At 37.5% G+C, this 21,356-nt stretch overlaps 1 protein-coding gene across 2 annotated transcripts in view; it reads left to right on the top strand.

The window, feature by feature from the left end:
* The window catches only part of NOVA1 (NOVA alternative splicing regulator 1), a 225,443-nt gene that overhangs the window by 185,777 nt on the left and 18,310 nt on the right, over positions 1-21,356 (top strand). Inside the window, exon 4 of one of the 2 annotated variants that reach the window (XM_077820319.1) lies at positions 5,736-5,807. The exons of the other annotated variant lie outside the window; for it this stretch is intronic. Coding sequence (XP_077676445.1) covers positions 5,736-5,807 — 72 coding nt within the window. The remainder of the gene's footprint in view (positions 1-5,735; positions 5,808-21,356) is intronic. 2 annotated transcript variants of the gene reach the window in all.

The following is a 21,356-nucleotide window of genomic DNA, read 5'->3' as shown; positions in this document are numbered from 1 at the left end:
AGCCCTGGAGAGGTTCCCGTGCTGCAAAGTGGCAGCTGCTATGGTTATGCTCCCAGCCCCTTGTTCTTCCCAAAGGGCTCATGAGATTCTCTTTTTCAGGTATCATACCAAAGCAGGACTTTCTCTTGTTTTGTGACCAGGACCTCATGGGGGACCATAAACCCTTCCCAAGAGCTTTTTATTTTTTATGCTATCCCCTTTGGATAACTACTAATCTTCATTTTTGCCATGTAAAGTGAAAGTCAAGGATAGGATGAATCTGATGAAGTGAGCTGTAGCTCACGAAAGCTCATGCTCAAATAAATTGGTTAGTCTCTAAGGTGCCACAAGTACTCCTTTTCTTTTTAAGGATAGGACAGCATTTTAAAATCTTTCATAAATGTCTGTCTGCATATATTAACTTTGGTCTTCTTTCTCCCTTGCCTTGCACCCTGCATAGTTATTTACATTAGTCCAGATTGAGTGCAAAGTGGGTGGTGAAACACTGCCAGCTCAGAACGGAAGTGCTTTACACCCACTTTGTGTAGTTACAAAGGTACAATGCAGTGGGAAGTCAGATCTTCAAATTGTAATATCAACAGACTAACTTCTCTATGCTCTGGACTGTAATTAATTACCTAATCTTAATTATTGCTTAATAAAAACAAGCTTTTAAAAATCTATAGTTACGTATTTACACAACAGACCCTAACTTTTAAAGATACTTCATGATTATTATGTTGCCTCACTAGAGTCACACGTTAAGAGTTTGTAATAGATTAAAAAAATAATAAACTGCAAAGTGAGCAGTTGCAGGGGAGACCCATTCTGGCACTGTAGAAAGCATACTAAGCCAGTCTTTCAGGTCCTCCAGCACAGTGATGTGGTGGAATCTTGCACAGCAGCTTTGTCCCTTGGCTGGCTTTAGTGCTAAAGCTATTCTGCCCTTAATTTTCATCAGCAATGGAATGCAAAATGATAGTAAAAAAGTGCAAAAACAGACCTGTTGATTTAAGCAATTTAAAATTAAACCACAGAAAGTAGATTCACATTATTTTAATGTTGCTTAAAAGTTAGGACTTTAAAAAAGGCTGAAACTCAGTCGGTCTTTAACCTCGTGTTATGCAAGGTCACCATTGTTTGGCAAGCCCTGCCATAGCCAACTACAAAGTGGTCAACTGCATGGAGTTTCAGCTTTAAATTTGAATGTCCTGTTTCTTTGTGGTGTTGTCAAAGCTTTACCATTGTTTAACTGTGGTATTTTATTATTTAATTTTCTGCCTTTTTCCCCCTTCCTCCTTCATTATAAAAACAAACAAAAACCCACCTAGTATGGCACTAAGAGTTAAAGTACTGAACAGTTAACAGTTTAAGTATTCAGTAGAATATCTGGCAGGTAAATATTTAATCTTATTTTTTAAATAATATTTAGGACAAGAGTGTGCCAGTTAGGCACACCTCAGCATTAAGTGAACTGTGGAGATGCCCCACCTCAGGAAGAAATCTCAGAGGCCTCCCTGAACACAAAGGGAGTGCACCCACTGCTGTAGCCAGCCAACTCCTTGCTCAAGGGTGTGAAGTATCAGTGTGTTACCGCTCTGTCTTCCTCCTACCTACTTTAGGATGTTATGCACCTTGAGGGACAGGGAGAGAGAGAGAAATCTCTCAGAACAACTGCAGTTCTGTGTGAGCCACCTAAGGATGAAAATGCTTCTTGTATTCTCCCTAAATGCTGCACATTCTTGTGTGTGTCAGGCAGAATCTGGCTGTTGGTCAGTAAACCTTTTTTACTTTTTAATTTTGGAATCACTCTGTTCTAGGAGCACAAAAATATCTATTACCTCTAAACATAAAATATAAGAAAGGCCATAAAATGTGTGAACAAAGACAAAAAAATCATTCTGGCTTGGACATTGTTAGTGAAGTTTTAGCTTGCTTCAAAATTTTGTAAGCTCTTAAAAATGGTGTAGAGGAGAAATTCTGACTGGCCTTTTACTATAGCCTTGCTAGAGGGCAGCCTATAATTACTGGCAAGCTTTGGTAATAATACGAATTTTTCAGTCTTGAAAACTGAGACTCCTTAATGTAAAATCATTTTATAATTTCTAATGACTTTATAATTCTCATTCCCAGAAGCCTAATAACTTCTAAATTCAAGTGCTTGCCTAATGCAAAATCCTCACTAAGTTTTTAAAATTATTCTACACTGTATAGTAATTCAAAATTGAATCATTCCAACTTTCATTAATAAGCAATTCTGTCTAAAAGTATATTTCACAGATTTCTTATAAGGCATTTCAAGACATATAGATGAAACATAGTTTCCATTAATATGAAAGGAAATGATTTGTAAAGTAACCCAAAAAACAAAACCCACCAACTTGCCTCTTTCTTTCTGAAAATTCTTATTCGCAGTTGTATTCATTAGGAAATAAATAGATGGTTCACATAAATACATATAATATTTATGTTATTTAAAGAGAATCGTATTGGTTTATTTTGGTGGTGATGGAAGAGGTTTTGTTTGTATGTCTAAAAAAGTGCTATCTGATTATATATTATGCACATGTGTGAAATCTTTATTAAACTGTGTTATCCGGTTTGTAAGTGACCTTTTCTCCCTAATGCACTTGAGGGATATGTGACCTGAAAAACAACTGGAGTTAAAGAGGATTGAGCAGGGGAAAATGGCTAGAAAATATGCACAATATACAAATTTAGAATCTAGTCCCAATCCCATGGATCTTAATGGTACAGAATCAGGCTCATTTTTTAATTGAAACATATTTGACAAAAATAGAGACTGCATGAGTTAAGAAATCTTGTTTCTGTGAGGACATGCATTAGTTTCTTGCATTATTTACTGTACTATTCAATGAAAAAGAAAATAGTGGTTATGCCAGCAACCACAGAAACAGCCCCTGCCTCAGACACAAAACACTTTGATTTGAAAAGCAATTTGCTATACATAATTTTGAATATTTTGTCAGTGGTGTGTGTGTGTGTTTATGAAAAAATGTTTATGCCCATTTTGATGCTTGTTTATTAACAATTGTTTTGTATTCAACTGTTCTGACCTCTTTTCATTGTATCATAAAGAAGTTTTTGAGAAAATAAAATAGTGGAGTGCTTCTATTATGGGGAATGTTCTGGTAGGTTCAGTATACCGTTCGAATACACGAAATGTTAGCTTTTTCTCCACTGCCAAATTTTTTCTGCTTTCAGGAAGGTGACTGTTCTTGTTAAATAAGAATTGTGTATATTCCAGCTGTTTTGTGTAACCTGTGCTACTGGTAAATGGGGTATTTCCCAGTATTAAATTGTTCCTATTTCCACATAAATGCAATAGTTGTACTTGCTGAATTCTCTCCATGACAGCTGTTTTAAATCCTCTTTTGTCTTCTGATTAATTAGTTTTAGAATATAAAAAAACAAAACACACACAAATTAATGTTGATGACACAAACCATCAGATGCCAGAAATATTACAGTTGAGGCTGGTAGTGAAAAAGTCTAATCCTCATCTTGAATTCTGAAGTGTCTGTAAAATGTATTTTGTTCTTTAAATACATTTTAGGCCGAGAACTTTAATATTCAGTTTAGTACAGGACACTTTTGGAATGATGGGTTACAGCCTTTTTACTCCCCACCTCCCCAACCCCATCCTGTTTATAGTGGTAAGGTAGACTTTTAACTAGACTGATGGAAATCAGTGCATTATGATCCACAACTTCGGATGAAATTTTGCCTTAAGTTACATTTATGAAACCTCATTAAACCAGAAGGGTTGCATTGGTGTAATTGACCACCATTAGCTCTGGTAAAATGCACAATTCCTTTTAAAAATAATTCTATGCCAAACAAAGATGTATGACAAACAAAGCCATATACTATAGAGAAAGATGTGGGAGAATACTTAACAATTGATCTGTTTTTCTTTACAATATCTCCTGGTTTCTCCAGGTTTACATAATTTAGCAGAGGCCTATTATTTTTAAGGGAGCACATGGCAGTATGTGCTGTGTTAGAAGCCTTTTGATAAAGCCCTAGCTGTTGCTTGGGATAAATTCTTTTTGTTTATGGTGAGTTGAAGGTATGAAATAGGAGCCTGTTTGTTTATTAAAAATTCTATTGCTTTTCTGATGGCTTTATTTACAAATATATTCTGAAAATGTAAAATAAAGAGCTCTACATTGCTCTGCATATAGGCCTAAATATTCAACACTGTATGCGCAAAATGCCTGATGCATATCTTCAAGCCAGTATTCTCCTATTGCATATAACTTTCTGCATACATACAATCCCAACGTTCTCACATGCATTATGGGGTTTTGTTAGTGCTAAAGTACATACACCCTTTTAAAAATATGGGTTATACTTTTTAGGACTGTAAATAAATGCAAATACCAAAAATTCTGAAAGTTTACAAGTTTTGCTTTATTTCAAAGTAGTTCTGATTAATAGTTGTATGATGATATTAGGCACTAGGGTTGCCAGTTTTGTTTGGACATGTTCCTGGAGGTTTCATCACATGACATAATCTTTAATTAAAAGTTAATCTTTAATTCCTGGATACTCCAGGACAATCCTGGAAGGTTGGCAACCCTTTTCTACAGTTTTTAAGTCCTTATTTCTCACACTAATATTGGTGTACATTCAGATTTTCTAAGATATTTGAACATTGTAGAGATGTTCAAGAAAGTCTGATTTGAATGGGTATTGTATACTATGTCTTGAAAACGGAAGTCTGACATTCTCGCTACATTTATATAAAATAGTTACTCTATTAAGAACTAATGTGTTTGAGAGCTATGTATATAAACATGTACATTTTAAATAGAGCAGTGCTTTTTGAGAACATGTGTTCAAGTATTAATGTTAAGTATATGTATATTTAGGAAAAAACATATCAATAAATATGACTTCTAATTCTTTTTTGTGTTAATTTTGAACGCAGGCTGGGGCTGCATTACTAACCTTTGCCCTTATTAAATTAATGATCTTTGAACACTAATGATAAATATATCATAGTAAATTGATGTGATGCCATTAGTTGCATGTTCATCCATCATAAGATTGATGTTTACATTTTTCACACATGGCTCTTGATTTAAAAAAATCAGTGAATATTTTAGCAGTTTCTTTTATTGTTAAAAATCTTCAATAGCTGCAATTTTAATTGTTTTGGATATGGATAAAAAAATTATGAAATTCAGTTTGTGGGATATAGTCAGCATACAGAGTGGGTGAATAATTTAATGCCAAAGTAAACGTCACCACTTCTTCCCAGCACTAGCCTTGTTTGCTGATAGAAAGTTTTAGTGTGCTCATTGAACTTGCTGGAATTTGTATTTTGCTTTAGTCTTTTTATGTACCCCAAGAAGAGGAGCGGGAAAAGAAAATATTCATGTGGTCAGCATATCTTTTAGTATTTATGTGAGTTCACCATAGAATCATAGAATATCAGGGTTGGAAGGGACCTCAGGAGGTCATCTAGTCCAACCCCCTGCTCATCATCTTGATTTCAAGTCATGAATTTGTTTTTATACACATATGCATGCATATTTACATGCATTACTTATTTATTCAATTGACCTTAAATTCCATTAAGTTCCAATGAGTAGGAGAAAGATTTTAGTCTTAGGCTTTATTTTAATTTTATTTTTCTGGTTACATTACTTTTCTTTGTTTATTTTTTAACTGTTCAGTCTAAGGCTTGTAAAGGTTGATTTGCTCCTGAACTGCTTTGTTCCCAGACATTGCCATCTTCCCCAACTACCACCAAGTCCTCTCCATCTGATCCCATGACCACCTCCAGAGCCAATCAGGTACAGTATCATCCTATCATCTACACCATACTTTTCACGGGTGACAGCTTGCAAACTGGAGAAAAAGATATGGTGGGTTAAGGATTTATTCGTTCATTCACATATATACACCCATAATCATAGATATCTAACGCTGTTGCATAAAGAACACTTTTCAGAACTTGGAAAATTAAATGGAAAAATCATTCTTCTCTAAATATACTTTTAATTTTTAAATCTTTGATAACAGTAAAATAGACTCTAAAATAGTAATTTTATTTTTTTTTAATCTTACTATTTTAATGTGTATTTGCAGGGTGTGTATTTGTGTATCATGAGTGCAGTAACTGTCCGTGTGTGTATGTTTATATGTATGTATATATGCACACACATATGTAGTCTTTGGATCCCTTGTAAAATAGAATGGAACTATCCCTAAAACCATATTTAAATAAATGAATGTGACATTAGGAATGGTATATATTTAATTTTGTTTTTTAATTGTGACTTGTATGTAATCTAGAGGCATTAGTATTTAAACAGATTATGTAGTAAAAGAAATTAATTTGGAAGTAAAATTTAATGATGAAAAATAAAGTAAAATTAAGTCTATTTTAAAACATTTTTAATTACACATTCATTTGAGGTTTGATTACGTCTAATTTGGTTCTTATTTTTAAAAATGCAGATACTGTAATATTAGCAGTAAATTATTTTGTTATCAGACTGTTTTATTTTTCTTTAAACTGGGTAATATGTGCAGTTCATTATTCACATAATCATCATATTGTTTATGTTGTTGCTTTACTCGTTTATGTAAAGTTCCAAGTTACTTACTTACCTTCATACCATCCAGATTCAGTCATAGCAGTTGTTCAGTGGCTGGTTTTAAGATATACCTGTAAACTGTTAAGGCTAAAAGTACCCTGTATGTATTTTAATAATTGCATTTAATGTGTTAATTTTAACACATACTTTGTTTATTTATGTCAGCTTCTCTTGAGATCTCGTGCAAATTTTATTCAAATCTCAAGAAGGGTTTTCTTGACAGCAAGCTATTTTTTCTCACGGATAATTAACATGCCTCTGAATGATTGGTGATAGGATAACTTGTGATAACTACATTAGAACTTGTGTTCTGTGTAAATAACCAGGCTCAGCATATAGCAGTGCATTAAAATATATATTATATATATAATATTTTGATCATTATAAGAGAATCTGTTGAAAGTGACATCTGGCACAAAAACATGATGAACTTTATTTTCGGGGAGAAATTTTATAGATAGAAGGAAGGAAGCTTTGGTCAGAGAACTATATGTGGTACTATCCCACGGGTTGATTTGAAACTCTTGTATATAGCCTCCTGCCTCTCCAACAGTGATTAACTGACTTCATCATCAATTAAAAAACAAAGATAAAAGGTTAGTAAAGAGCTAGTAAGACTTCTCTATGAACATCGTGTTCAGCATTTCTTCTTTCTGTATCTGAATGTTAGATTTACATGTACCTTAATTAAAAAGTATTTAACATATTGAGCAAACAACTAATTATTATGCTATTTTAATTGTCTCATTGCCTTTCTTTCTTTCTTTCTTTCTTTCTTTCTTTCTTTCTTTCTTTCTTTCTTTCTTTCTTTCTTTCTTTCTTTCAAGAGGCTACCTGATGATCGTTGTAAGACCAAGCATTCATTGTTTGTAGGGCAAAAAAGGAGTGTTTATTTAACAGGAAACATGATTTTGTGCATGTTGATTGAATAGCATCAGAGATGTACCTGTTTTCAATCTGTTTATTGAAGTTTGAACTATCCAAGATTTAGCTTAGAGTATCAGTATATGAAAAATAAATTTGTGTTCACCTATTAAAAATGTTTTGCTGATCTTCTAGAAAAGTTGGTCTATGTGGAAGAGTTTTCTAATAAAATCAGTACTGTATTGAATATTGAAACTGGAGGGCAAATATCTATGCTTCTGTGTCCTGTCCACACTTCACATTACATTGTTAAATATATTTTATTCATAGACTGTTTTGCTGTTTAGTTCTTATATAAATGATCAGAATCTCTTTTGGACAGTATTAAAAAAGGTGTAAATGAAGAAAGACATGAGAACCATAACTGATGCCTGGAGCTGTATTTATCATTAATTTTGAACATTCTTATTAGTTTATAATTTATCCCCCACTATATTTCTTAGTGCTGTCTATCCATTTCAGCAGAAACCATGTGGCACATGATAAGGTAATTAAGTCAAGGCTTAGCTGTTCATTCTGGTGATAGGTGACGTAGCTGGCAATTGTTTCTAGACTGTAGTGGTGATTAACATTCAGCACCAGTATATCGACAAGTATCTGCACTGCGGCTGTCACATGAAAATAGGTTCCAGCATGGTAATCTCAACCTGTCAGTAGTTGTGTAAGTAACCAACACAGGAGGACTGGAGAACAAAACAAATGTTTGTTTTGATACACTGCTGTAGTTGTGATGATTCTTAACTTTAAGTAACTGTACAGATATGTATATTCTCACAAAACATTGTGTAAAGATAACATTAAGCAGCTGTTTTAACTGGACAAAAGTCAGGAAATTCAGAGTCAGAGTTGAAACCGCATACACAATACATGCCATTGTGCCTGTATTAGAGCTCATATGAGATTTAAGATCACCCACTTTTCTTAGAGTTTTTGAAATAACAGAATATCAAACATTATACTCAAGATCAACAGGGTGACTTAAGCAGGACCTGAGCAAGGATTCATCCTGGGGAAAGATGAGCATGGGTTCTGCCTATGTCAGGGGAAGGCTAATTTAAACTGGGGCAGAGGGCTCCTTAGGTGTCATACTGGGGGAGATTACCCAGAGATATGCAGTGGTGGAGCTCATCTCCTGCATGCTGTTTCCCTGCTCACTGTGTGGGAGCTGCCAGCAAACTCTTGCTTCCTGGAAGAGCTTGCGTTTTGGGCAGCTTATACTTGTGCACCCTATCCTTGTGCACACTTTCAGCCAGGAGAAGCCAAGAAACTGATTTTTGCCAGCAGATGCTAGGGTGACCAGATGGCAAGAATAAAATATCGGGACACATGGGAGAGGGAGGGGCAGCTACAGGCTCACAGCCCCCACTGGAGCCATGGGAAAGGGGGGCGCCCAACCCGAGGAAGCTGCGTGTTGGGGGCGCACAGACCCTGCCAAGGCCCCTGCTGCAGGTTGGGGGCACACGGCCCCAGCTCTGTCCCCCATCATGGGTTAGTGGTGCACGACCTAGCCCCTGCCGCAAGCTGCGGGTCAGGGGCGCACGGCCCGGCCCCTACTGCAAGCCATAGGTCAGGAGCGCACCGCCTCAGCTCCAGCCCCCGCCACATGCCATGGGTTGGGGATGCACGGCCCCAGCTTCCACCACAAAGGGGGGGTTTCAGAGCTGGGGCAGGGGGTTGGGGCGTGGGGAGGGAGTTTGGGGTCCTGACTCTGGGAGGGAGTTTGGTGTGGGAGGGGGTGTGGGCTCTGGGCACTTACCTCAGGCGGCTGCCCAGAAGTGGTGACATCTCCCTCTGGGTCCTAGGCAGAGGCACGGCCAGGCAGCTGTGCATGCTGTCTCTCCCACAGGCACCACCCCCACAACTCCCATTGGCCGCAGTTCCTGGCCAATAGGAGCTGCGGAGCAGGCGGTCATGGCAGGGGCAGCACACACAGAGCCCACCTGGCCATCCCTGCACCTAGCACCAAGAGGGAGATGCACGGAACAAGCTCCGCGCCAACTGGACATTTGGCAACTTGTAATATTGGAACAAGTGGTGTCCTGATTGTACATAGGTCAGGACGCAGGACAAAGAGTTAAATATGGGGACAGTCCCGATTTTGTTGGGACATCTGGACACTGTAGCAAACGCCAATAGAACCCTCGCAACAAGTCTGGTCTGTTTTATTTCCACCTTTGAATATTTTGGTTTTTGTCAATTTAAGTTAGATCATTACCACCTTTTTACATAATAATCTTTCTAACAGTTGTAATTCTTTTATGTAAACCTACAATTATGAATTATTGCTATTTTTCTATTTAGCTTACAGTAATGGTGATGTGTCAATCAGCAGTAAGCAGAGATTCTCTAAAATGGTTTTTGCACAGTGGAACATGGCGAATCCTTCAGACACATTGTGGTATTAATTGAATTGCCATGGATACAGCAGAGGCCTAAAAAATGTAAGAGATGTTTGTTGCAAGAAGCTATACATCTGCAATTGCTGTTGTTAAAATGCATTGCTTATATTTTCGTATCAGAGTGCCCATAGGCATTTATCCACATTAAAAACTAATGAACTGCAAAATTTCAGTTGGAAAAATAAAAAGCCAAAGATGTTAAAATTTGTGGTACTCAAAAAGTGTTTGAAACTTGCCTCTTCTGAATGTCTATCATGTTAAAAGGCATCAGCCAATTTTCCTATTTTTATTTTTAGGCTGAGAATTTAAATTTTGCCCCAGTGTGAATTTTGTCAGCCATGTTTATAGTGGAAATGTTGACAGATACTGAAGGACAGCAGTAAAATTGCACTGCTATCATAAATGTTCCTGAAATTGGAGGAATATAGCTTTACTTTTATTTATCAAAAGAAAGAAATCAATTTTACTTCTCTGCAGTATCCTTCAGGTGGGAGATTATTTTTCAGGATGATGAATAATGCCATAAACATCATATTAAAAAGGTTGATTTGAGGGTTTTTCCACCCCCCAAGACCTGTAAAAAGATACGATTTTAATAGTTGTGCTAACAATTATTAAATAGCAGTGAAGTAACAAAAGTATTTCTCAAACATGTTATATGATATTTTGCTCTGTTTATGGGATTATTTCTAATTTATTTGACATGTTTTACAGAAACATTTATTTTAGGTTAAAAAAAATAAATTCTGTACGTGTAGTCTACTCTTTGGGGGGGGCAGTGTATAGGTGTAGCACCCAATGAACAACAGCACAGGGAAGTAATTATGCTTCAGAAATGTACATGCCTTCCCTAGTTCCTCTTGCGCTATATGCACAGCAATCTGCTTCCCTCACATACCAGTGACCCGAGTAGTACCATTAACTGACACTGACCAGAAGAGCTGGTCCACTCCCCACCTCTCTCATGCCTCGTGTTCTGGGGAAGTAATGGGCTTGCAACACATGCTTACCCCTAGAGATCCAGACTCAAGGTTCAGGAATGCCACACGGGGGTTAAGTAGGGATGGTTTTACCCATCCTCATGGCCTAGCACGGGTGCATAGGCTGGGTCATGATTTGGCCCTTACTATTAAAAACTATTTTTATCAATCTAATAAATAGCCTTCCTGTTCTTTGTACCCAATTGTATTTTAAAATAGTGCACTGATTTCATCACTGGTGATTTATAGTTATATCATCAGATCGTCTATTTTACTTCTGTTTTGTTAAAAATAAAATAGATTCATATGGGTTACGTAGAATGATATGAAGTCAGTGGGGTACCAGGTGGGTGCAATTCATTTCTCAGGGCCTAAGACTCTTTGGGGCCATTGGCTTAGTCTTCATGTGTGTTTGTACAGTGCCTAGCATAACAGAGCCCTGATCCTGCTTGGGGCATCTGATCTCCGCAATGAATGTATTAAATAATAAATCTCAGTCCTGATCTCTCAGCCCCAGCCTAATCTCCCCAGAGACGTTACGTAAAATGCCTTACATATAAGTTTATTGGGAGTTTGTGAAGTTGAACGAAAGACTGAAGTAATTAATCATACAGTATTGGATGAGCGAAATTCAATTCTGACCTTCAGGAAGTGGGTAAGTGATTTGGTACAGAGTTGTGGGCAAAGAGAAATTGAAATCACCATCCTTCAGTAATGCTGCAAGAGACACTGGTCAGAACTAGTGTGGCATAGGGAATGGCAGATGACCTCAAGGTTAGGAATCAGTTATATCATAGCACCCACAAAATCAAACTGGCACATGTGAGTTGAAATAAGCTCGTATCCAGAAGTAACTTTCCTTATAGTATGTATTACCATAAGCTACTTTCTTATAGTTGAGAAATGAAAATAAAAGTATATTTGTACAAATGAAAACCGAATGCTCATAACACTGAGAGCCTAATATTTACCCTTACATTAGAAATACATCATTTGCAATCTGGAAATCCCATCACTTCTGAGGCTAATTTAGTGCTTCTGATTCTGAGACAGTGGGGCTGATTTTCTTCTGTGACATAGCAGGGGGTGCCAGTTCCAGCTCCCTGATTCTCTGAGACAGCCCAATGCTGATGATGCATAGCACTGTGTAGGCAGCTCTAGGATCTGTTACTGCAGTAGGGTAATTTAATGGACCTTATGTCAATGGAGGATTGCCATAGTGGAGAATTTCTCTGTCATGCCCCTTGCCCATCCCTATATGCCCTTATGTGACCTGAATTGTGCAAGAAGAGAACCTGCCCCAAGGTACCATTACAAATCAATCCCACTGTCTGTGATTAGCAGGAGCTATGAAATAGGATAGTGCCCATATCATTGTAACCACACCAAGCACATTGTAATACATGGATAAGAACTCAGTTTTCATAATTTCCAAAGTAAGGCATGTTCTTAATTTTTATATATATATATATATAAATAACTGATCAGCTTGTAGATTAGAATATTTGATATATGACCCTGTGTAATCAATATGATGTCTGCAACACCGTTACACCCTTCTGGAATTGTGGGTTACTTGCCACTATCGTTTGAGTGCTAAGTAGAACAGACAGAGACAGTCTCATTAGTGCAACAGAGTTGTGTAATAGTTACAGCACAGGACTGGTAGTTAGGAACTCCTGCTACATGGATTCTAATTCTGACTCCACTACTAACTACTTGTTTGGCATTGTGCAAGGCACTTAGCCTCTGTTTCCAAGTTTCCTAATTTGTGAACTGGATGTAAAAGTACCAGTTTACATAACCCATAGGAGATTAGGACGTCAGGATTAATTATCTGATAGTTAATTTCTATAAACTATAAGTTTGGGCATAATTATTGTTACAAAAGTTTCAGTATCAAAGATATGTCCCGGCCTGTCTTCCATGTAACCCGGTGTCATCGTACCTAACTGTAGAGTGATTTGCAGTAATTCTGCTCTTATTAGCTGACTGAAACATATTAAATTGTATAAAGGTAATCTCTGAAGTATCCCTTAACTCTTACCAGTGAGTGAGGCTGTCTCAAACACCCTAAATATGTGTCTTCTCTGGGGGGGGGCAAATGGGGAGAAATCTCTGATTTGGTCTTCTGTTATTATGATAATGGTACTGAGTTCTGTTTCCAACTCTGACACAGACTTTTTGTTTGACTATGGGTAAGGCATTTGACCTCCCTGTTCCTCAGCTCCCCATCTTTAAAAGAGAAGTTAATTGTTAACTATCTGTCTCTAAAATATTTTGATGCTCTGATAGGTCATTAGAAGTGCAAAGCTATTATTATTAGGATTCAGAGTAGCAGCCATGTTAGTCTGTATCCGCAAAAAGAAAAGGAGGACTTGTGGCATCTTAGAGACTAACAAATTTATTTGAGCATAAGCTTTCGTGAGCTACAGCTCACTTCATCGGATGCATTCAGTGGAAAATACAGTGGGGAGATTTATATACACAGAGAACATGAAACAATGGGTGTTACCATACACACTGTAACGAGAGTGATCAGGTCAGGTGAGCTATTACCAGCAGGAGAGCAGTGGGGAGAAAAAACCTTTTGTAGTGATAATCAAGGTGGGCTATTTCCAGCATTTGACAAGAACGTCCGAGGAAAAGTAAAACGATTTCCCCATGTTTATTTCCCCCTCCCAACCCCCACTGTTCCTCAGACGTTCTCTAATGTGCCTATCACCAGAGGATCAAGTATGGCAGGTTAAATAATGAAAAAAGAGAAAATCTATTTGTGGATGAATTACTCTAATTAATTTTGTTGTTATTCAGACCATGCATTACTCACTCAGACAGGCACGAGTATATCTGGAAATATTTGTGAACCCTGGAAGTTTAACAAATTCATACCAGAAATTTGTAATTTGCTATTCATCATTCATTATGTTCCTGTTGAAAAGTCTGTCATTGAATCAGGGAGCAGAAACAATATCATATGACTAATCACACACTGAATTGTGAATAAAGAATAATGCAGAAGTTGTAGTGAATGGTTTGTGGAGCACTCGGGGTCTAAAGAGGATTTGTCCAAATCAGATATCAGAGATACCAGCTCAGGAATTATTCACAACCCGCTCATCCCTTCCCCCGCCCTCCCCCCAAAAGCCTAAATTTATAAAATATTTGGTTTGAAAAATCCTTTTTCACCATTTTAGTATCTAGGCATTTCATGATAGCCTGCCAGAAGGGTGCAGCTATCTGTTGGGCCATCCATCTGTGTTCTTATATCATAACTATTATTATGGTATCTGAGCACCTTACATATCTATTAAAGTGAGCACAAAAAGATACATTCCATTCCAAAGGGCCGGAGGTTCATGGCTGTTCTGATTATTTCTGGGAAAGAGTCTTATAGTTGTGGTGGGCCAATTGTTGAAACTGTTTTGTCTCCTGAACAGGAATTCAACCCATACAATCTCATAGAATGGGGTGGTCCCTCACTTAACATGAGCCAGACCTAAGGAGAGCTTTGAAGATGTAGATCAGAAACTTGAATTTGAACAGTTATTCAAGTTGATGTTCTCAGTTCTTTTCTTGACCCAAATCCAAAAACTGTCTTTCATCTATTTGCAGGACACAATCACAAGGAACATTAGACAGATCCTTTCTCTTCCCCTATGTGTTAAAACATTGCGTGTTCTAGTGGAGAGTTATACATTAAAGGGATTTTAAAGCCATAATTCTAACCTCCACTTACTCCAAATAGGCCTACTTTGTACAAACTGTATAGTGTTCCATAAACATGTGCTGGCCTCTGCCCCAGTTTTCAATCTGAAAATGAAATAATTGGTGAGGGTTTAACCTTCCAACATAATAGCTAGGTTTAACCTTCCAAATAAGAGCTTTTCTCTTTAGTGTATATTGTTCTATGTTTACTGTAGAATATGAAAAGTGGATTTAATTTGGTGTTTGTATAAATTCCATGGTCCCTTTAGTTAGAATCTGAATATTCTTCAAAGAAGTATTGATATATAGGTCTTGCCATCAGTGCTGTCTGGTGGTCATCCACTTTATTTGGGTAGCTTCCCTCATTAGCAGCCCAATTAGGCATGCCATTCCTTCCAGGAATCTAAACCTAGTCTTTCACTCCTTCTAGTCCCCCCATAGGCCACTGAGCTCCCCATCCCTATCTCTCCCCCGTCTTTCCTCTCTTAAAATGCTATTTTTGTGGTCAGTCTCTGAGAAAGAATTTGGTAAGCAGAAAGCTCTGTCTTTTTGATCTTCAACCTTCGAAAGCCCTCTCTATACTAAAAGTTTTAACTGAGTTTATAACCCATTAGTTCTGTGGTTGCCTCTAAAAACATGATTTGTGTCCCCACTTACCGATGGTTAATACCAGTATTCGATTAATAACTGGCAGCTAATGGGTTTGCTCTTGTCAGCTGCCTAACTCGGCAGATAACTGTTATCTTGTAACTGGTTTGTAACACTGAAGTTTTCTTTGTTGATGGTAACTCTTAGCTGTGCTGGGTCACCTAATTTAGCCAGTCCTCTTGCTTCCTAGCTCTCCCTGCAGTAGATTTACATAGCTTCAGCTGCTGATAATAGCAGTCCTTTCATCCAGGTGCTATATCCTTGACTGAGACACTGTTGAATGACTAACCAAATTTTCCCAGAATGCAGTGACACATCCGTGGGTAAGTATCATGATAAGCTCAGATGCACAGACCTGTTTGACACATTGGTTAGACTAGTGTTGTAACTTGGGCAAATGAGAGTGCCTAAAATAGTTACAAAAACATGGATATCTTTGTAGGTTGGACTAGACCTTAGTGTTCAACAGTAATAAGGTAGTTTTATGGATTGTTAATTCGTTTCTGCATAATGTGACCTCTCCGTTTCAATTTAATAAGAAGGTGGAGTTCTCTGTCTGAAGACAGAGTGCTGATTGTGCACTCTGGACATAAGGGTAATCATTAGTACTTGTGGTATATTATCTGGAAAGAACTAAGGAAATTCATTTTTCTGGGCTACTATTCATTCTGTGGTAGGAGTCCAGGGTAGGTGCCAAATTTCTATGGTTACCTTGGTTTACTGGATTGAAACTAGCATTTGGGAGTTCTGTTTGGATGATGGGCCTCAATGTCTTTGTCTGTGACCAATTCCTGAGCAGAGTTAAAGCTATGTGCTATGAACTGCATTTGCTTTTCATCTGTTTCTTTGTGTAAGTCAAGTGTTTTGTATTATAAATCCTTGTTGGTTTAGAACCTCCACATCTCCCTATAATTTTGCAGTGGCTGAGATCAAGTGATGCACTTTTGCTGACCATACTTGTGTACTCCTATGGATTGGAAACAGCATATTTCAGATACCATAGAATTTGGTGCATAAAAAATAGTTGAAAATAAATATATCCCAGCAGTTGCTGTTTGGTGTAATGATTTTTTTACCTTCTCAATTATATTTCTCCCTCTCGGATGTGCCAGTCAAATGACTCTGAGATTGATTATGCTATTGATATGTAGGTAGGTAGTGCTTAGTATTTGTGTCACTTGTCTTTATTTTATTTTTTCACTTTCTCTCTGTGTCATTCCTCTCTACTTGTGTGTTGTGGAAACTTCAGCTGGGAAATTCCTGAGACACAGGGCATAACATAGTCTCAGTGCTAAATTTTTAGGCACTATTTGCCTATCACTTACCTGACATAGTAAGTTTCAGATCGGTGTATCAGACTTAGAGATATCATTTCCAGTTTAAGTTGTCAGTTGTACAAGATTTAATTAAACAACTCCTGTTGACTTTAATGAAAGGTCTGTGGTCTAACTCCATGCAACTCTGAAAATTTAGGATGTGACTAAATCAAAGTCAGGGATCTTTAATGTGGGCCAGATCTGGTCCATCGTGTGTACTGGCGCAAAGGAGTAGAGGTGCTTAAGACATCCATCCCCTTATCCCATTGTACTTCTTCAATATACCACAGCTTCTTGTGCTCAAAGGGAAGCAGGGTCAGCGGAACTGCTACTTTCCTCGCTCTTGCAGGTGGGCAGGGGTTGGGGAGTGGGCAGAGCCATGACTACACCCTCTCAATGTGCCCAGTAGCATAGCTGTGCCAGAGCATTGTATAGCATCAGGTAAGCTGCAACAGGTATAGACACATCACAGTTGACTCCTTCTCCAGAGTAGTGAGGAGACAAAGAGGCAATTGTGACTCAGGGAATCACTATCTCCATCCCAGGCTGCTTCCAGGGACAATGAACCAATGCACTGCACCTTAGAGCAGGCACTATCCCAAACTGATCGTCTGCCCTGTGTTGAGGACCAGTTTGGGATATTGCCTGCAGTAACGTGCAATGTGTGGGTTCATTGCCCCTGGAAGCAGCTCTGAGGAGGAGAAAGAGGAAGGTGGTTGACTCCTTGCACTGTGGGGAGTAAGAGGATGGTTTTCTGCCTACACTAGTGATGAGTCCTTTTCCTGTAGCATGGTGTCGTGGACTCTGAGCCAGCCAGTCAGCCCCTGTTAATATCCGTTATGCTACTGTCCAAAAAAAAAAAAAAAAAGTGAACTCACATTTTATTCAGAAACTATAAGCATCATTTTTTCTATTCTTGTGCATGTGGTTAGTTTCACTGTTACTTTTTCTGACAGTAAATTAGAATTCCTGTAGGTAATAACAGTCAAGGAATTACTGACCAGCAGGAATATTGTAACCTTAGCCACTTAGTAATGACCTTAGAAATGCCCAGGGGCCAAGAGCAATATTGCTGTTATAACCTGCTTGGGTTTATATTCTGTCCTAAATTGAAAGTTTTATGCTTTTCCTATTGTGCCAAGATTCCTTCAGCATACCTTCCAGATAATTGGTCACAGTAATGCTCCAGTTGTACTGGGTATTTCTAGAGAATGAATGCACAGAACAACAGCCAGTCATATTTTCTCTTTTATTAAGGACATGCTATTTTTATGGTCAGAAAGATCTGTGAAAACTGACATCTTAATGTTTTGAATTTATTTTTCTATCAATTACTTCATATCAAATTTGTCATAATTATAAATTAAAAGAAGCAATTTCTCAGCATACTTTTTTTTATCTACCTAGATTGTAAATTTTTCAGGATAGGGGCTTTAATTATATGTTTTTACAGTGTGTAGCACAGTGAGGCTAGGGCCTTTAGGTGCTACTTCAAGACTAATGATAATGTAAATCAATCTGTCATTTCTGCCTCCTACATCATCACTACTGTGTTGAGAGGAGAATAAAATCTTGCTTTAAAAAAAGCACAACTGGGAAAACACGTAGCAGGTAATGTGCTGTTTCAGATGCATATGATATGTAGATGCTTCTATTGCAGGGTTACAATTCTAACCAAAACCACTCTTGAATAGATGGCAAATAAAAATGTAATTCTGTAAGTAACTTGCTCACAACATAGTCCAAACTCCCCCCTGTTCTTAGTTCTGGTTTTATTAACACAGAAATTAACTATAAGAAAACTAAGTACGTTCAAACTTTCTCCCCACTTTTAGCTGCTCCTAGTGTTCTTTCTTCCAGGCTTCTCAGTCAAAAGCTCTTTCTAGAGTGCCACCCTACTTCTCTTACATTCAGTTGGGCTATTGAGCCACTGTTGTGAGTCACCAGAACCCCCTTTACGTTCCCGAGAAGGATCAACACATGCTAACATGGTGAATTGTTTTTTAAGGTGATAGTAATGCATGTAGTTCAGGATGCCTAACACTTGTCAGTATGAGACATTGTTTTCAGTTGTTTATATTTTATCAAACTTTAACCATTTGGGATGAAATTTTTCAGTCCATGTGTCTTCCTCAGGCAGCCATTTTGAAAATGGATAATTCTTCATGAGTTTCTGTGAAGATTTTATTCCTCATTCACTGCTGACACACAAACTTTCAGTTATGAAGAATAACACAGTCGCCCTTGATCCTATTTTAAGAAATGATCTTAAAACGGTGAAGAAATTATCCTTTAGTTATGGGTGGGCTGTCGGTGTGAAACTTCATATAGCGTTAGTTTTTATGCCTTTTGAATTTTTATGTCTTTTTTTGTTTGGTTTCATACAATAATTTTCAATAGGAAGTAGTCTCTGAAATTCATCTGTGGCAGACTCACCACTTTTTGACAATTTACATATATATTTTTAGAAATTATATATCTACGCAAAAATTAGTAGAGGAATGAATTTTAAGTTGTTGAATTCCAGACATCACTTACTATTAAAAGCTGTTATAGAAAAACAAACAAAAACTACATAATTCAAAGACATACAAATAAACACTGAAATTTCACACTGAAAGGCCACCTACAAGTAAAGAATAAGAATAATGTCTTCACCATTTTTAGAACAGTTCTTAAAATAGTAATTTATACCCCCTTTTAAGAACATTTCCTTCACTGTGAAGTCACAAGCAGTACCTCCATAATATTGTATTCTATTGACGTCTGGTACTAAGTTTGTTACATTTCCTTTGTGGATCATTTTGTTATTGCTCTCTCCATAAACTGTCATTGTTTTAGAACTACAGGTAATTTTATTGTGGTGTAAATGACATTTGATTAACTTTAGCAATGTAGGGCAATGGAAAGCAAACTTGCCTTGTGCAAAAAGATAAAGAGAAGTAAATGCAGTTGAATAGCAATATTTGTTTATGAACTTTACTCTGTAAGTTGTAGTCATATTCACATATTTCACTTTTTAAAAAATAATGGCCAAGGTAAATAAATGGCCAATCTTGTTGTTTAGGGGTCTTATTGGTCTCTTCCATTAATTCATTTTTTTCAAAGACTAGAAGTCCTCACCCACTCTTCAGGAAATTCCATACATCAGCAGCAGATGACAGGGTACTACAGAGGTTTGGATAGTAGGATAATGCAGCTTGTAGTGTTTCTGCACTATAGAACACACATTGTAGGGCTATGTCCTGTAAATATTCGGCAAGTTATGTATGTAAAAATAATCAACTTACCTTGGAAGGTCATCTTCCTCTAATTGCCTATTGTAGACCTGAAGCAGAGCATGTTGGTACCATCAGTTGTATTCAAGTGTGATTCTTCTCGGAAAAGTGACACTCAAAATGGTATGATGAGGTTTCATGTTTCTCACTGATTCCATGTTGAATTTGCTCAATTTACAATTAAAAAGGTATTGGTTCATTTTCTAAGTGTCAACCTGTAAACTGAACCTGAGCTGTGAGAGTCATGTTGGTCTCACTCTTTTTCACACATCTTCATCAGTAATAAAAATGCTGAATGCCAAATTATGCACTCATTCCAATCTGGAATATATTATTGGGATGGGGGCTGTAGGGGAAAAGTATATTTTAAATTTATAACTTCTCAAAAATTCTGAAAATTTCCACTTTAGCAATTTCCATTGCATTGTAAGAGCTTAGTTCACATTTCTAATGTAATATGTCACAGGTGGCCAAACTGTGGCTCATTAGCCACAGGCTCTTTTACCCTTGAAGTGCGGCTCACGGAGCCCCCCATGTACCCCCAAGCTCCACCTACGAGATGGCGGGGAGCTGGGGACCTCCGCTTTGCAGCACGGTGGTGGGGTAGGGACTTCTGCCCGGGGGGGTGGGGGGAGTCTTCATAGGAGTGGGGCCGAAGCCCCAAGCCCTGGCAGGTGCCTCCCACGGGGCTGAAGCCTCGAGTCCCAGCAGGTGCGCCTTGGCTCTTGGCCTTCTGAAGATTATTGTATGCAGCTTGCAGGGTCAGTAAGTTTGGCCACCCCTGTAATATGTTGTTCTATTTTCATGCTCCTACAACTTTTCTTTTAGTTATTTATTGTTCACTTACCAAGTGCATAAATGTAATAAGAGTAATTCAAACCATTTTATTTTCTTAATTGTAATTGTAATAATTTGGGATATTAAATTAACATATGCCCTCTACCAGTGAGATGCTGAAATGCAGTCTCCCATTTAAGGTCCTTTTAAAGTGTTATTGCTTTGTGGAGTAGATTAATGATGAAATTAAACTGTGATTAATGTCGTGGGAAAGATTCTAGTGAAGCAGAACAGAATTCCTTACAGATCTTCTACAGACCAGTGCTTATTTGCAATTAAATGATGCAGAAGAAGAAACCATGTCGGAAGATAAGCAGGTCATTGAGGAATTATTGATCATGTTATGTGCAAGAATATCTAGTTGAATGAGCTTCACAAAAAATGAATATATCTGCTCCAGAAGCAAAGTTACAGCTCCTTATGATAGGAATAGAAAGAAATAGTTGATAATTAGTTTTTGATTAAAGAAGTTTCTCAGTTTACATATGGTTATCTTTCATTTGTGTTTGAACTTCTTAGTGTCATTTGGCTTTAAATGAATCCCTACTTTTATTGTTCCACAGTAATCAGAGAATTCATGCCAGACATTTCAAATATATTTTCAATAGCAATTTAACAAATAATGTTAGACTTTGAATTGCTGCACAACACA

The sequence above is a fragment of the Eretmochelys imbricata genome, chromosome 6 (genome assembly GCF_965152235.1).
Source record: "Eretmochelys imbricata isolate rEreImb1 chromosome 6, rEreImb1.hap1, whole genome shotgun sequence".
NCBI lineage: Eukaryota > Metazoa > Chordata > Testudines > Cheloniidae > Eretmochelys > Eretmochelys imbricata.
This window is presented reverse-complemented; position numbering and strand designations above follow the sequence as displayed.